Source organism: Saccoglossus kowalevskii, chromosome 20 (assembly GCF_978046115.1).
Source record: "Saccoglossus kowalevskii chromosome 20, keSacKowa6.1, whole genome shotgun sequence".
Taxonomy (NCBI): domain Eukaryota; kingdom Metazoa; phylum Hemichordata; class Enteropneusta; family Harrimaniidae; genus Saccoglossus; species Saccoglossus kowalevskii.
In genome coordinates, this window is record NC_140660.1 from 18,466,781 (window position 1) to 18,485,645 (window position 18,865).

At 34.4% G+C, this 18,865-nt stretch overlaps 1 protein-coding gene across 1 annotated transcript; it reads right to left on the bottom strand.

Annotated features, from left to right (window-relative positions):
• Positions 1-5,882: 5,882 nt before the first annotated feature.
• LOC144347594 (uncharacterized) lies at positions 5,883-18,733 on the bottom strand. The gene is made up of 5 exons (XM_085494197.1): positions 18,628-18,733; positions 15,850-16,335; positions 12,331-13,805; positions 7,578-7,622; positions 5,883-6,935 (listed from the first exon to the last, which is right to left on the bottom strand). The coding sequence occupies exons 2-5, from the start codon at positions 16,319-16,321 to the stop codon at positions 5,964-5,966; spliced, it is 2,964 nt and encodes a 987-aa protein (XP_085350323.1). The 5' UTR covers positions 16,322-16,335; positions 18,628-18,733; the 3' UTR covers positions 5,883-5,963.
• Between the last annotated feature and the right edge of the window lie 132 nt (positions 18,734-18,865).

Below are 18,865 nucleotides of genomic sequence, written 5' to 3' on the forward strand. Positions count from 1 at the left end.
TAATAGGCTAATTTGCATATTAACACTCTTATCTGGTTACAATAATATTTATTCAAAGTAGGCGTTTATTGTACTTGCATATTTAATAGGTTAATTTGCATATTAACACTTTCTCATCTGGTCACAATAATATTTATTCAAAGTAGGCGTTTATTGTACTTGCATATTTAATAGGCTAATTTGCATATTAACACTCTTATCTGGTTACAATAATATTTATTCAAAGTAGGCGTTTATTGTACCTGCATATTTAATAGGCTAATTTGCATATTAACACTCTTATCTGGTTACAATAATATTTATTCAAAGTAGGCGTTTATTGTACCTGCATATTTAATAGGTTAATTTGCATAATAACACTTTCTCATCTGGTCACAATAATATTTATTCAAAATAGGCGTTTATTGTACTTGCGTATTTAATAGGCTAATTTGCATATTAACACTTTCTCATCTAGTTACAATAATATTTATTTAAAGTAGGCGTTTATTGTATTTGCATATTTAATAGGTTAATTTGCATATTAACACTTTCTCATCTGGTCACAATAATATTTATTCAAAATAGGCGTTTATTGTACTTGCGTATTTAATAGGCTAATTTGCATATTAACACTTTCTCATCTAGTTACAATAATATTTATTTAAAGTAGGCGTTTATTGTATTTGCATATTTAATAGGTTAATTTGCATATTAACACTTTCTCATCTGGTTACAATAATATTTATTCAATGTGGGCGTTTATCGTACTTGCATATTTAATAGGTTAATTTGCATATTAACACTTCTTCTTCTGGGTACAATAATATTTATTCAAAGTAGGCGTTTATTGTACTTGCATCTTTAATAGGTTAATTTGCATATTAACTTCTTCTGGGTACAATAATATTTATTCAAAGTAGGCGTTTATCGTACTTGCATATTTAATAGGCTAATTTGCATATTAACACTTTCTCATCTAGTTACAATAATATTTATTTAAAGTAGGCGTTTATTGTATTTGCATATTTAATAGGTTAATTTGCATATTAACACTTTCTCATCTGGTTACAATAATATTTATTCAATGTGGGCGTTTATCGTACTTGCATATTTAATAGGTTAATTTGCATATTAACACTTCTTCTTCTGGGTACAATAATATTTATTCAAAGTAGGCGTTTATTGTACTTGCATCTTTAATAGGTTAATTTGCATATTAACTTCTTCTGGGTACAATAATATTTATTCAAAGTAGGCGTTTATCGTACTTGCATATTTAATAAGCTAATTTGCATATTAACACTTTCTCATCTAGTTACAATAATATTTATTCAAAGTGGGCGTTTATTGTACTTGCATATTTAATAGGTTAATTTGCATATTAACACTTGCTCATCTGGTTACAATAATATTTATTCAAAGTGGGCGTTTATTGTACTTGCATGCTTAATAGGTTAATTTGCATATTAACACTTTCTCATCTGATTACAATAATATTTATTCAATGTGGGCGTTTATCGTACTTGCATATTTAATAGGCTAATTTGCATATTAACACTTTCTCATCTAGTTACAATAATATTTATTCAAAGTGGGCATTTATTGTACTTGCATATTTAATAGGTTAATTTGCATATTAACACTTGCTCATCTAGTTACAATAATATTTATTCAAAGTGGGCGTTTATTGTACTTGCATATTTAATAAGCTAATTTGCATATTAACATTTTCTCATCTGGTTACAATAATATTTATTCATATCCTGCCTACACACACACATCTACCACGCCCAAACCACAAAATTATGACATACTAAAATTTTTGGAAATACAGATGTATATTAATAATTGAAATGTATCAGCCATACAGAATCCTTTACAGACATTTTTGTAAGTGTTACAGACAGTTTTACAAATGCATTATAACATGTTTTTACAAACACCTTCGTTCGGACAATGCACATCACTCTTCACTTGAACAATCTTCTTGGATTACAAAAGAACACAACGGAAATAATATCACATAATTCAATAAATTGTGACAATAAGCAGGAAAAAATGTATATCACCATGGTTATCCCAAGAAGAAAACTGCAAATCATGAACTCAGGCAGTACTTGATGGCATTGACCTCCACTACAATTTAATGCTTTTGTGTATCCCTGTGATAACTTTGGATTTAAACAAATACTTTTCAAAAATATACACAACATCATGCTGCTTGGAAAATTAAAATAATTCCAAAAGTTGTACTGAATATTGTAAAACATGTCTTTTTCGTGAGCATGGCATTTTAGTGAGAGAACTAATTTGCTAATTTAAGATGTCGCTAATGACTTCATTATACATTCAAAATGGCGGCCAAACAACGTGTTTTTCTCCATACACTCACTTTGTAAACACAGAAAATGTAATAATCTGGGGCGCTTCCTTATTACACTTGACAGTTTTTCTTTGTTTTTATGGAGGTGATAACTGTGCATTTGTTTTGGCAGGCGACAGACAAGTATTGTGAAAACAGGAAATCAACAAAGACAAGAGAGATTCGCTAAATCAACATTTCGCTATTTTACCACAATTCGCTAAAACTGTAAAATACTTTATTTTAGCTGGAATTAATTTTTGCTGAAAATACTTTTTGGGTGTTTTGTATGGAATTTATTTTTACTGATTTTTGATGAGTTGAATGTAAAATCTAAGAAAAAAGGTATAATGGCTCGATTTTATTTTCACTGAATCATTCCTTAAGCGAAAATAGCGAAAATTAATTCCAAGCGAAAATAAAGTATTCTACAATAGTATGTCGATTTTTCAACATGTTTTACAGTACATCATGCAATGTCATTACCACAAGCGAAAATGGTTGCGAATCACAACGATCAAGCAGCCAAATTGAATACATTGAGTAGAATTATTAGTGTTTTGGAAAATAAAAAAAAAGGTGTGCCAAAATTTGACGGACAAGTATGGGATAAATTTGGAAGCAGTAAATGCATTAAACTTTTTCTGACGGAATTGATTTTGTAAGGATCTCAAGTAAAAATTGAGTCATCAAAAATCATTTTGTTTACTGCTGGAAAGGTGTGTCTTCAGGAAAAATTGAAATTGCATGTGATTTCAATCATGTACAAAAAGGTTGAGGTCTGTAACTTTCTTTGTTTTTACACTTATTTTGTTTATAAAATGTAAAAATTCCATAATTTTTTTCAAGATATATCAATGTACAATTTTCAGTTGCATCAATGACGTACCAGTAAATATGTACAACTAGTTGCGACAAAACAAATCTTAGTGCGTGCGTGTTACATCGACTCAGATCAACCCGGAAATTTATTTTAACGCTGATACACATGGGTAGTGTTCAGATGATGAAGCTACCCATATGAATACAATTCCTAAAAAGCTGAACAAATTTATTTTTCAAGTACAATTAAACCTGTGTTTATATATACCTCTATACAATGACCACCTGTCTATAGTGACCACTTTTAGACAGTCCCAAGGGATATATACAGGTATAGACAACCTGTGTATAACAACCACCTGCTTATAGTGACCACATTTAGACAGTCCTAAAGCATATATAAAGGTATGACAACCTCTATATAAAGACAACCTGCCTATAGTGACCACTTTTAGACAGTCCAAGGCATATACAAAGATATTGATAACCTGTGTATAAAGACCACCTGTCTATAGTGACCACTTTTAGACAGTCCTAAAAATATATAATGGTATAGACAACCTGTGTATAAAGACCACCTGTCCATAGTGACCACTTTTAGACAATCCAAAGCATACATAAAGGTATTGATAACCTGTATATAAAGACCACCTGTCTATAGTGACCACTTTTAGACAGTCCCAAGGCATATATACAGGTATAGACAACCTGTGTATAAAGACCACCTGTCTATAGTGACCACTTTTAGACAATCCAAGGCATATATAAAGGTATTGATAACCTGTACATGTATATAAAGACCACTTGTCTATAGTGACCACTTTTAGACAGTCCCAAGGCATATATACAGGTATAGACAACCTGTGTATAAAGACCACCTGTCTATAGTGACCACTTTTAGACAGTCCCAAGGCATATATACAGGTATAGACAACCTGTGTATAAAAACCACCTGTCTATAGTGACCACTTTTAGACAGTCCCAAGGCATATATACAGGTATAGACAACCTGTGTATAAAGACCACCTGTCTATAGTGACCACTTTTAGACAGTCCTAAAAATATATAATGGTATAGACAACCTGTGTATAAAGACCACCTGCCCATAGTGACCACTTTTAGACAATCCAAAGCATATATAAAGGTATTGATAACCTGTATATAAAGACCACCTGCCTATAGTGACCACTTTTAGACAGTCCCAAGGCATATATACAGGTATAGACAACCTGTGTATAAAGACAACCTGCCTATAGTGACCACTTTTAGACAGTCCAAGGCATACATAAAGGTATTGATAACCTGTATATAAAGACCACCTGTCTATAGTGACCACTTTTAGACAGTCCCAAGGCATATATACAGGTATAGACAACCTGTGTATAAAGACCACCTGTCTATAGTGACCACTTTTAGACAATCCAAGGCATATATAAAGGTATTGATAACCTGTACATGTATATAAAGACCACTTGTCTATAGTGACCACTTTTAGACAGTCCCAAGGCATATATACAGGTATAGACAACCTGTGTATAAAGACCACCTGTCTATAGTGACCACTTTTAGACAGTCCCAAGGCATATATACAGGTATAGACAACCTGTGTATAAAAACCACCTGTCTATAGTGACCACTTTTAGACAGTCCCAAGGCATATATACAGGTATAGACAACCTGTGTATAAAGACCACCTGTCTATAGTGACCACTTTTAGACAGTCCTAAAAATATATAATGGTATAGACAACCTGTGTATAAAGACCACCTGCCCATAGTGACCACTTTTAGACAATCCAAAGCATATATAAAGGTATTGATAACCTGTATATAAAGACCACCTGCCTATAGTGACCACTTTTAGACAGTCCCAAGGCATATATACAGGTATAGACAACCTGTGTATAAAGACCACCTGTCTATAGTGACCACTTTTAGACAGTCCTTAAAATATATAATGGTATAGACAACCTGTGTATAAAGACCACCTGCCTATCGTGACCACTTTTAGACAGTCCCAAGGCATATATACAGGTATAGACAACCTGTGTATAAAGACCACCTGCCTATAGTGACCACTTTTAGACAGTCCCAAGGCATATATACAGGTATAGACAACCTATGTATAAAGACCACCTGCCTATAGTGACCACTTTTAGACAGTCCCAAGGCATATATACAGGTATAGACAACCTGTGTATAAAGACCACCTGTCTATAGTGACCACTTTAAGACAGTCCTTAAAATATATAATGGTATAGACAACCTGTGTATAAAGACCACCTGCCCATAGTGACCACTTTTAGACAATCCAAAGCATATATAAAGGTATTGATAACCTGTATATAAAGACCACCTGCCTATAGTGACCACTTTTAGACAGTCCCAAGGCATATATAAAGGTATAGACAACCTGTGTATAAAGACCACCTGTCTATAGTGACCACTTTTAGACAGTCCAAGGCATATACAAAGATATTGATAACCTGTGTATAAAGACCACCTGTCTATAGTGACCACTTTTAGACAGTCCCAAGGCATATATACAGGTATAGACAACCTGTGTATAATGACCACCTTGGGTGATCACTATATACAGATTAGTCCCTTGTATGGTCACTATACACAGGTTTGACTGTATTTACACGTTACTTACATAAATATATGCAATGTTGCATGACATACAGTGTATTACCGTTTGGTCTTACAAAGGCAAATTTTTCTCAGCATGGATTCAAAAAAATAAATTCTGTTTTTGTGTTTTCACCCTAGAACCAAAAATGCAAACCCCAAGGTGCTCATGGTAACATAAATCTTGTCCTAAAAATTTCCTCATTTGATTCATCACCAATGACTTCAGTCAATTTATCTAACTCTATGTAAACATCCCCTGATAAAAAGATGATTTTCTCGTTATTCATAGAGAATTCGTTCCTCTGTCTAGGTCTGTCATCGGTGTTCCGCTGCTTTGCACGCTTTTTTGTAAACCTAAAAGAATTTGACTCACAAGAAATACATGCACTCTTTCGGCGGTTATGTGATTGTGGTAGCGTCTGTCCACAGCACTTACATTGCACTGTTTTCACATGGCAGCTCTTGCAGTGGATTTTCAGTGATATTTTGTTAGTGAACAACTTCGGACACTGCGTGCACGGGAACGAGCTATGTTGTTGCATATGAGTCTCCAATCGCCCAAGCTCTTTAAACATATCCCCACAGACATCGCATCGGAATCGCCAAACTGGACTTGTTTTCGTTCCATCAGGACTTTGATTCCTTTTCCTGTCCGGACTTTGACGACTCTTCAAGAGCGGCCTCAATGTTTTCTCGACCTCTATGTCGTATTTCCAATCGCTGTGTTTGTTCTTACACGTACACACGTGTCTACCCTCATGCTCCTCACAAAGAGCTTGATCATTGAACGCCAGACCGCAATGCTGACATTTAACGACCTCGCGAACACATCCTCCGTGTTCGGCTTCCCAGTGGTAATCTAGCGCTAACTCCGCTTTAAAAATTTGTGGACATTTGATACACGGATGCACACCCGCTGTTTTGTGACTCTTCATGTGAATTTCTAAATAAATCTTTCTTTTAAACGTCTGACCACATTTGTGACAGCGTGATATATTCTTGTCAACAGGCAGTACATTCCAACTACATTGACTTGTATGTTGCGTTTTCTGGCGATTCGCGTCTTTGACTTCATTAAGCGCATCATTTTCTTCATCCTTGGCAATTTTTTTTCTAGTCGTTGATGTCTGATATTTCTGAAAATAACAATTTTTAAACAATTATGGACGAAAAATATTTCACCGTGTTATTGTGGGTGTGAACAAATTGTTAATATTGCTGTTTTTGCCTTTTCATAAAAACTTCCTAAAACTTTTTTTTGTTAAAGTGAGTATCATTTTCATCTATAATTTCAACTTATTATTTGCTTTATTACTTACAGGGTTTTTTCTAGGAAAAAAACTGCAAGAGGAAGCACTGCAATTCAGTGGTGCCACCAAGTGGGGAAGATAGGGTTCTCCCTACAAGAGTGTGAAGTTTTTGATAATTCTAAGTTAAAATAGAGCATTCTATGGCTTCCTTGGGGCCAAAATTACTATAAGACAGGTCACAGTTGAAGACTATGGCCACATGTGATCCCTGGTCAATCAGAATTGTATGGTTGGCAGAGGATCTGCTCCCCAGGGTAAGGGGGCGCATGGCCATGGTATGAGGGCGCTGCGCCTCTGTTCCCTTGTTTAAAAAAATCCCTGACCTATGTTACTCACTATAGAACAGCAGAATATAACAATTCTTACCAATATTGGTAAAAACGATATTTATTTTTGCCGACTGCGAGAAAGTATGAGTTTCTAACTGTGATATTAAAAGTGAAGCTCAACGTAAATTAATCAACTCACCACAAAAGCCATCATCTGTGACAACCACTCCTCACTGACAAGTGACTAATTAAAAAACAAAAGAACAAATTATAATCTGGCCTTGAGTCAGCATTGCTAATTCCCATGATGCATCTCAACAGATCACTTCCTGTTTTCCAATAGTAATGGTAATGACATCACTCACGTGTTAAAACCTGGCCATGGCAGTAAATTAGAAATATGATGCAGAATATACTATGAAACATGGCAACATACTATGGTACATAGCAATATACATGTACTAAGATCTTTGACAATATACTATGAAACATGACAATATACTATGATACATGACAATATACTATGATACATGACAATATACTAAGATACATGACAATATACTAAGATCTTTGACAATATACTATGAAACATGATAATATACTATGAAACATGACAATATACCATGAAACATGACAATATACTAGTACTAGGATACATGACAATATACCATGAAACATGACAATATACTATGATACGTGACAATATACTAGGATACATGACAATATACCATGAAACATGACAATATACTATGAAACATGACAATATACTATGATACATGACAATATACCATGAAACATGACAATATACTATGATACGTGACAATTTACTATGAAACATGACAATATACTATGATACGTGACAATATAGTAGGATATATGACAATATACTATGATACGTGACAATATACTAGGATATATGACAATATACTATGATACGTGACAATATACTAGGATATATGACAATATACTATGATACGTGACAATATACCATGAAACATGACAATATACTAGTACTAGGATACATGACAATATACTAGGATACCTGACAATATACTATGATACATGACAATATACTATGATACATGACAATATACTATTATACATGACAATATACTATGATACATGGCAATATACTATTATACATGACAATATACTATTATACATGACAATATACTATGATACCTGACAATATACTATGATACATGACAATATACCATGAAACATGACAATATACTATGATACATGACAATATACTATGATACGTGACAATATACTAGGATATATGACAATATACTATGATATATGACAATATACTATGATACATGACAATATACTAGGATATACTGTGGAATACTTTATTTTCGCTGGAATTTATTTTCGCTGAAAAGGTGTTTTGGGCGTTTTGCTTGGAATTTATTTTCACTGATTTTTGATGAGATTAATGTAAAATATAGGAAAAAATGTATATTCACCGGATTTTATTTTCACGGAATCATCCCTTCAGCGAAAATAAATTCCAAGCGAAAATAAAGTATTCTACAGTATGACAATATACTATGATACGTGACAATATACTAGGATATATGACAATATACTATGATACGTGACAATATACCATGAAACATGACAATTTACTAGTACTAGGATACATGACAATATACCATGAAACATGACAATATACCATGAAACATGACAATATACTATGATACATGACAATATACTATTATACATGACAATATACTATGATACATGGCAATATACTATTATACATGACAATATACTATGATACCTGACAATATACTATGATACATGACAATATACTATGATACATGACAATATACTATTATACATGACAATATACTATGATACATGGCAATATACTATTATACATGACAATATACTATGATACCTGACAATATACTATGATACATGACAATATACTATGATACATGACAATATACTATGAAACATGACAATATACTATGATACATGACAATATACTATGATACGTGACAATATACTAGGATATATGACAATATACTATGATACGTGACAATATACTAGGATATATGACAATATACTATGATACGTGACAATATACTAGGATATATGACAATATACTATGATACGTGACAATATACCATGAAACATGACAATATACTAGTACTAGGATACATGACAATATACTAGGATACATGACAATATACTATTATACATGACAATATACTATGATACATGGCAATATACTATTATGCATGACAATATACTATGATACCTGACAATATACTATGATACATGACAATATACTATGATACATGACAATATACTATGAAACATGACAATATACTATGATACATGACAATATACTATGATACGTGACAATATACTAGGATATATGACAATATACTATGATACGTGACAATATACTAGGATATATGACAATATACTATGATACGTGACAATATACTAGGATATATGACAATATACTATGATACGTGACAATATACCATGAAACATGACAATATACTAGTACTAGGATACATGACAATATACTAGGATACATGACAATATACTATGATACATGACAATATACCATGAAACATGACAATATACCATGAAACATGACAATATACCATGAAACATGACAATATACTATGATACATGACAATATACTATTATACATGACAATATACTATGATACGTGACAATATACCATGAAACATGACAATATACTAGTACTAGGATACATGACAATATACTAGGATACATGACAATATACTATGATACATGACAATATACCATGAAACATGACAATATACCATGAAACATGACAATATACTATGAAACATGACAATATACTATGATACATGACAATATACTATGATACCTGACAATATACTATAATACATGACAATATACTATTATACATGACAATATACTATGATACCTGACAATATACTATGATACATGACAATATACTATGATACATGACAATATACTATGAAACATGACAATATACTATGATACATGACAATATACTATGATACGTGACAATATACTAGGATATATGACAATATACTATGATACGTGACAATATACTAGGATATATGACAATATACTATGATACGTGACAATATACTAGGATATATGACAATATACTATGATACGTGACAATATACCATGAAACATGACAATATACTAGTACTAGGATACATGACAATATACTAGGATACATGACAATATACTATGATACATGACAATATACCATGAAACATGACAATATACCATGAAACATGACAATATACCATGAAACATGACAATATACTATGATACATGACAATATACTATTATACATGACAATATACTATGATACGTGACAATATACCATGAAACATGACAATATACTAGTACTAGGATACATGACAATATACTATAATACATGACAATATACTATGATACATGACAATATACCATGAAACATGACAATATACTATGATACATGACAATATACCATGAAACATGACAATATACAATGATACATGACAATATAATAGTACTAGGATACATGACAATATACCATTATACATGACAATATACTATGAAATGTGAAAATATACCATGAAACAGGTCATATATACAATACAATGTACAATTCACTATGAAATGACAATATTTTATGAAACTTGACGATATACTATGAAATGGAATGATTTACCACAATACAATGTACATGACAACATACTATTACAAAACAGCGCACTAAGTTTCATAATAATACCGATACTAGCTCTCTGGCAACCAAGGGTAAAACACTGGTATTTAAACACATACTTGTACACATACGTGTACACATACTTGTACACATACGTGTACACATACGTGTACACATACGTGTACACATACGTGTACACATACGTGTACACATACTTGTACATGGGTGTATTACAAGTAATAGGTGTAATTGTGACTAATTTTCACTGGGTTAAAATTTCACTGATTTACCATTTCAGACATATTCAGTAGTTTTTAAATTCACAGTTTAATGCTAAATTTTACATATTCACTGGGTTTTAATTTGGCGCATTTTCCAGTCAGCGAAATAAGCAAAATTAAAACCCAGTGAATAATTAATCCTATTACAGTAACTACCAAAAACATGAGTATGAATTATGTCATATATTCATTAGGATATCAAGAAATGTAGATTTCTCTCGTGATTTGGTGATCATATCGCAATTTGCGCGACTTCTTCAATACGGGCGTAAGCGTTTCAGCATCTCCACCGCACCTCGACCAAAATTAAGACTACCCAGAAAATGGGAACCCCCACCCTGACACCCAGCCATTGAAAATTATTCCAACAAAATTCAATCTTCTATTTTGAGCGCAATTAAACCGCCTACACACCCTAATTTGAACCCTTCCCACCCCTACCCGTTAAAAAAGAAAAATATTCTTTTTCCTTCCCCGTAGGTTTTATTGAGTTTATAGAAACGATGTATTACATACATACATATATTATTAGCATGGGTTATCGTCGCTTAGAACTCAATTCCCACTCACACGCAGGTGACTACCCTCCCGCTTTAAAGATAGACGAGAATTGACATTTTTTTCATTCTTTAATAAAATTGAATTAATTAGCACACCTAATCATAGTTTACCTATACAATCTAACAATCATGCATTCAAAATGCTGATATGTTCAATCATGGCAACATGACAGCGCTGTAAAAAGTTTGTTTGTCAACATAGTGTTTTATCCGCCGCTATTGCTCGAGATACGGGTCACATACCAAAATCGTTGGTGGTGCCGCTAGTAATGAAGAGACTACAGTAACAGTATTTTGTTTAATAACTATACGTACATTTGTTTGTGAATAACCCTTTTAATCAATATCTATTCGTACATTTGTTTGTGAATAACCCTTTTAATCAATATCTATACGTACATTTGTTTGTGAATAACCCTCCATCTCTGGCAGGAATACCAACTTTCTATCCTCAATCAGGGTTTCTTTAGCTTTTTTTATCGTAACATCATCCAAGTCTTTCGAATCACAACATTTCAAATGATGTTTCAGATCGGAACGAGTGAAGTAGTCTCCACATTTGCGGCATCGCTTTTTAAGACATCTACTTGCATGAGCACTTAGACCGTCTTCGTCTTTAAAGATTTTTGGACACTTAGAGCAACAGAATATTTCGCCACACTTGTTCTCAGCGTCCATGTCGCGTACTTGTAACCAATCTAACGTCAGTGGTGTGACTGAATTTATGCTTGATATGCCAGTTGGCTTAGCGACATACTCGTCAGCTTTTCGTTCTTCGTTTCCTTTCAACCAATCAGACATAAGCATGGGTGACATCCCGTCCAAAAGCATGGGTTTAGTAGACGGATGCTTGTTACTATCTACTCCCTTATTTCCATGCAGTCCATCAATCGCAAAAAACGGGACATTTGCGTCACCAACGAGTTTAGTGTCACGCTTTGTGTTAACATCTTCATTACCTTTTTGTAGCAATGCAAGAAGTGGGCTGGTTATTTGCATGGGAGCTGATGTTACGTCTTGGACAGAGTCAACTTTGGGGGATGCGAACTGTAAACCAGCTGGCATTTTAAAAGACGTATCAGCGTTAAAATAAATTTCCGGGTTGATCTTTCCATTTGAATAAACTTGTGGTTCGGTTTTTCCTTGACAAGTACATGTATGATCACGTTCGTGTTTTTCACAAAGTAAACGATCATTGAACACCATACCGCAGTGTTCGCATTTTACGATTTCTTGAACACATCCCGCGTGTTCAGTCGTCCAGTGGTAATCAAGCGCATAATCATCTTGGCAAATCTTGGGGCATTTAATACACGGATGCATTACTTCTGATTCGTGCGCTTTACGGTGAATTTCTAAATAAATCTTCTTTTCGAACGTCTGCCCGCATTCCTCACATCGAAATTCGTTCTTCAGTTCCGGTACACAATTCCAGCGGCATTTGCTATCATGTTGTGTGGGAAAACTCAACTGAAATCCTTCCTCCTGCACCGTACCCTCATCTACAACTCCACTATTTAACGCTGGATACCGATACTCATCTTTATGCGTAACCATTCGCCGAACCATATTGTCCCAAGATGTGTTCTCAACACGGTCATCACATCTCGATTCATCGTCACATTTGGGGACGTCTAAATTTTGACTCACTTTCGTAACATCCTCCTTTACAATAATGAAGTCATCTCCTGCATGAATCCTCACGTGGTCCTCCATCGCTTGCTGGTCGGTGTAAAGGTCACCGCAATAATTGCACTGGAACAGTCCACTGTTCCTGTCAAGTACAACTTGTGTCGCTGCTGTGTTGTGCACGTCATCTCCAGCATCTGTCTGTAATATAGGGTCTTTAGGTTCAAGTGTTATTGCCTGAGTATCTAGAATGAAACAGAAATTAAAATTATTATAAAAAAATAAATGTAACTTGGCTTTACGGCGACAGATGTATAATATTGTGCGATAACTTCTCTTCCTGGGAAAGACTAGATTAGATAGAATCCAAAATGAGGGAGTTACGCGAAAACTAGGAATTACAGAACTGAGACGTAAGTTGAGGGAAACCAGACTGTGGTGGCTTGGACATGTGGTGAGAAGGGAAGAGACATATGTTGGAAACACAATGCGTAACATGGTAGTTAGAAAAGGGTAGAGAGGAAGACCAAAAAGAAGATGGCAGGATTGCATAGACGACCTGAAAGTGGTGGGAAAAAAGGAGAAAGATGCGCTTGATAGAAACGTGTGGGGAAGAATTATCCGCACCAGCGACCCCAGCAACTTGGAATAAAGCCGTAGAAGAAAAAGAAAAACTTCTCCTTTTAGTTGTCAGTGACTTTGGTGGAAATTTAGTCTTCATGAGTGTATAAAATTCATAAATTGTAAAAATTTAGTCTGGTCCCTGGTAGCATAGTGGTAACTTAGGCTGAACATCAAAAGGGTCAACCCCTACCCTGGGTGAGTGTGCCACAGGCTCAATGGGAAGGCCAATTCCACTGGCCAAGATTCATTCACTAACGCATGCGACTTTGGGGGTACCATGGTTAAGGTCTGCAGGTGCTTGTGTTTGACCGAGCCTGGTTGACGCCAGGATAGCGCATTAAAATTGCCGTTTGATAGGGAGATGGCCACATGGCACAGTCATGTAGTCCCAAACACGAATATAACTTCTGTGGCAAAATGCAATATGTCAGCACAAGCATTTACAAAAAAAAATTCAGGAGAGACGACAACAGTGACAACTCAATGTCGCCTGGCACAACAACATTTAAAAACAAGTCATTGAAAATGACACAGTCCCCGTTAAATTTTTGAAAGTTCTCTTTGTGCTCGTCATATTAAAGCGGAGGGGTTGTCGCGAGCGTGTCCTTGAAACTTGAGTTCCAAGTGGCGTATACAACAGATTGTTTATTTACATCAAAACACGTGTTCCATGTAGTAGTAATATGGCCAAAAATAAAAACAGCCGTTATTCGGCCATCTTTGATCTGATTATGAAACACACTGATATGTATGATGTATGTGCCAAATACAAATCGTCCGAACGGAGACTAAAAAAAAAAATTTAGTGCACACATGTATCACACTGAGCGTGGTGCAGGTAATTCTCAAAACCAACATGCGCACAATGCTAAGCCTGCTAGTCAATCTCTGATTAGTGAATAATGTATGAATCTGTGATCTCAATTACAACAGCCTCTCGGATGAGATAACTCCGCTGTTACATGTTGCAATGCACATTTCAATTAGAGAATTGAAGATATCATCACGAAATTAACAAATCTGAAATCAGTTCATCCAAGATACCTATATGTTTTATATATCATAGCAATCAGGCTTGCGGTTTTGAACAAGAAATTGAAAATATCACTTTTTACCAAAAATTACAAAAATATTCATCAAAATGACTGAATTAAAGATATCACCATGAGAGGTCCACCCATAGCACATAGAAATGTACCAAGTATAAAAGTAATCAGACATGTAGTTTTCAAGAAGAAAATCGAAAAAGTAAAAAGTTGACATGTATACTAGATGAAGTTGACCATGGATGCTGACGAACAATCAGTAGAGGACAGCAGATCAAATAAAAATCTAAATCTGAAACGAAAGCAATTCTTGGGGCGGAGCTACATCACAGACGTTCCACGTTGCTAAGACGCGCACCACTGTACCATGTATTTCTATGGGCTCTGCGCGAGCTGCTGTGGAACGCCGGGGAAAGAGCCGATGAAAACAGCACAAGCTCAACTTTAAAGTAATCCTGAATCGCCAAATTTATATATGTTGCACATGCAGGGTTAATCTTGTTACACTGTTCAGGGGAGTCTCAATAACCATCAGCCCAATGTACCTCTTTCTGAAAGTTTTCGGCCTTTGTTTTCTCTGTGATGTTTGCGGTGAACATATACATGTACTTGTACTTACCAAGGGTGTATGTGGTTGGAACTATAAGGGTGTCAGCAGTGTTAGACTTTGGTACATAGATATTCCCAGTAAATCCCCTCAAATCACCATGCAACACCTCTGGGGCAGTCAGTAGATCCTTAATTTTTGAATTATTTCTCAACACTGTGGACTGTGATAGATTCAATGTCGGATTTGGATTTGCCTCAGTTGGCTTACTGTCCACAAAGTGATCAGAGCATACTCGACTATACAGGTTTGGAGTCCAAGTCTGCCTTGATGTATCGTTTTGGTTGATGCAGTTGATCCAGCTTGTCCATGTGTCCGGACACTTCTCTTTGCTTGGGAAAGTATACAGCTGGAATGGTGGGTCGCATATACATCGTCCCATACCGTAGTTGCAGCCATGTTTCTCACAATGCTGTCTTTTCCATGCTCGAATTCGGTGTGTGTTGTTTGTACATCCAATTACCGCACATGTACAGGTTGGCATGACTACCCTTGAACCTGAAAGACACGAATATACAACGGCCATGTTAGCATTTTACCGATTAGGAGCTGACTATTAGTAACTCTGGGAGGGGAAATGATAGAGAAATTACGCAAATTAATTTTTCTCTTTTACTTACTTTTCAGCTAGATATTTTTTTCAGGATAATAATGATGTAGGATAAAATCATTTTTGCATTCTTATGTGCATGATCTGTTTGTTTTTTCAAATTTTCAGAATAGATTTAGTTTTTTTGAAAATACCAGCATCCCCCCTACAATTTTAATGGTCAACCCCTTATAAATGTATGCTGTATTACTGTAAAATACTTTATTTTCGCTTGGAATTTATTTTCACTATTTTCGCTGCAGGAATGATTCAGTGAAAATAAAATCCAGCAAATATACTCTTTCCCCTATATTTTACATTCAACTCGTCAAAAATAAGTGAAAATAAATTCCATACAAAACACCAAAAAAGTCTTTTCAGAAAATTAATTTCAGCTAAAATAAAATATTCGACAGTATTATACATCTGTCACACCATTTACAGCGTGCCATAATTTTGGGGTATTGCACTGGGTTCATCCTACCATATTAGAAAACGAAAATTCCAAATATAAACGCCCTCTAATAATAAAAACAAACATTTGACTGACACCACACAAAGACGTTCGCTAAATCTGTTCTAAATGTGTTGGACTTCGTCATTCCCATGATAAATTTCTTGGAGGAAAAGATGTGTAATAATAATAAGGTTATTACGTGGATACTGCAAAGTATGCACGAAGACAGTATCTGTCGCATTGACCTCCGATGCGTGTTGGTTGATACTCCCACTGTACTGTCCTCGTGTATACTTTGCAGTGTCTTTATAATATCCTTGAAAGCACTGAGAAGATTATGTGGGAATGAAAATTTGTCACAAGAATGTACCAGTACTTTGCTGGAAACTTAATTCTGTTACCATATTTTCACTGACATTTAATTTCACTATTTTTTATGTTTTGGGCAAACCGGTATTCACTGTGTTTTAAGTTGACTAATTTATCAAGGAAACACTTAAACACTTAGTTTTATTGTTATTTTTCATATTAATGTAGATTTAATTTAGCTTATCAACAAAAATAGGGAAATTAAAATTGTGTGAATAAATAATGCATTTACAGTAACTAAAATTTAGACAATATTTTTTAAATCTAAAATTACTATGGTACAGTGAATTTCACAAAGCCATGAAAAATATTTTAAAAACAGAAACCGGCAAATGATAGAAGAAAACATGCACTGAATTATGGGTAAATAATAGACAAAAATAGCTAAATTCGCTAAAAAGACATGCTCGTGAAAAAGATATGTTTTACAGTATTATAATATATGGTACATATATTTTGCAGGTTTCAATACTTAGTCACAACACAGGCTAAAAAATGCAGAGGCTCATGGGTAGATGCTTGTTTGTAAACAATGACACGCTATGGTCGTCTGACGCATGCGCAGGTGACAACTCCTTCGCTTTAACTGATAGTGAAATTTTTAAAATTAAAAATAATCAAAAGAAAAAACAAGATTGTGATCATAGTAATATTTCCTGCTTTTAATGAAGCCCTACACTTACTTTAATGCCACAAACCCATTTCTAAGATTTTTATAAATAATTCAAAAAAATCAACAAGCACAGTGACAATCATTTGAAAATGTTTTAATGCTATCCCATCAAAGGATTTGCGGTCGCAAAATGATTTAAAAAACAAATCTAAAACTGTATGTTATGATCATAATTTTAATTTTACGAATTTGTCAAGAAAACAAGAGTTTTATTGTTATTCTACATGTCCACATAGATTTAATTTGGCGTATTTTCCTTATCAGTGACAATAGCAAAAAATAAAACCCCGTGAATAATTAATTCATTTACAGTATTTTTAAAAGTTCCTTTACATGTAAACCCCACCCCCCAGAATTTGTGATGAACCATCCCTAACTAGGGAACTAATAACACGTCTGTAGAATTCGCACGAGTACGACCTCGAGGTAAAGGGTCAATTTAATTCCAGATTTTACGCAGACATTCCCATGAAAAAATGGTATAGTCCACAACAGTGTAACAACAACAGTTGGCGAGATGTCTAAGCGATCACGCCGTTTCCTTGTTCTAATATGGGTGGCGATGTTTGTTCGTATACTTTCATTTGAATTTCGACACATGCAACTATTTCAATCGCCAAAAAAAACAAAAAAAAACAGGCCTTGTTTACGATGACAATGGACTAAAAATAACCTTAAATCTCAGTAGATGATAACACTCACCTTGAAATAACAGAACGTTGACCAAATCACAATACTTATCAAATTATGTTAGACCCTGGAAATACGCGATGCAATATGGCGGCGTTCGTTTTACCTTCTGACCCTTTGACCTCTATTTAAAAATGACGGGAAAATCGAGTCGAAAAATAAATTTTGCAACAGGCACAATTTAACGAAAATATATCAAAAAAAAGTATTTGGCTTTTACCGAGATATTCCCATTATGCTGTAATTTGCA

What these genes read in the sequence shown, in the direction of transcription:
- LOC144347594 (XM_085494197.1), bottom strand. Translation starts at nt 16,321, where the DNA reads ATGCCAACCTGTACATGTGCGGTAATTGGATGTACAAACAACACACAC. An exon ending in TCCAACCACATACACCCTTG is followed by an intron (nt 13,806 to 15,849) that starts GTAAGTACAAGT and finishes GTTTCATTCTAG; the next exon opens with ATACTCAGGCAATAACACTT. An exon ending in CACAGATGATGGCTTTTGTG is followed by an intron (nt 6,936 to 7,577) that starts GTGAGTTGATTA and finishes TGTTATTTTCAG; the next exon opens with AAATATCAGACATCAACGAC.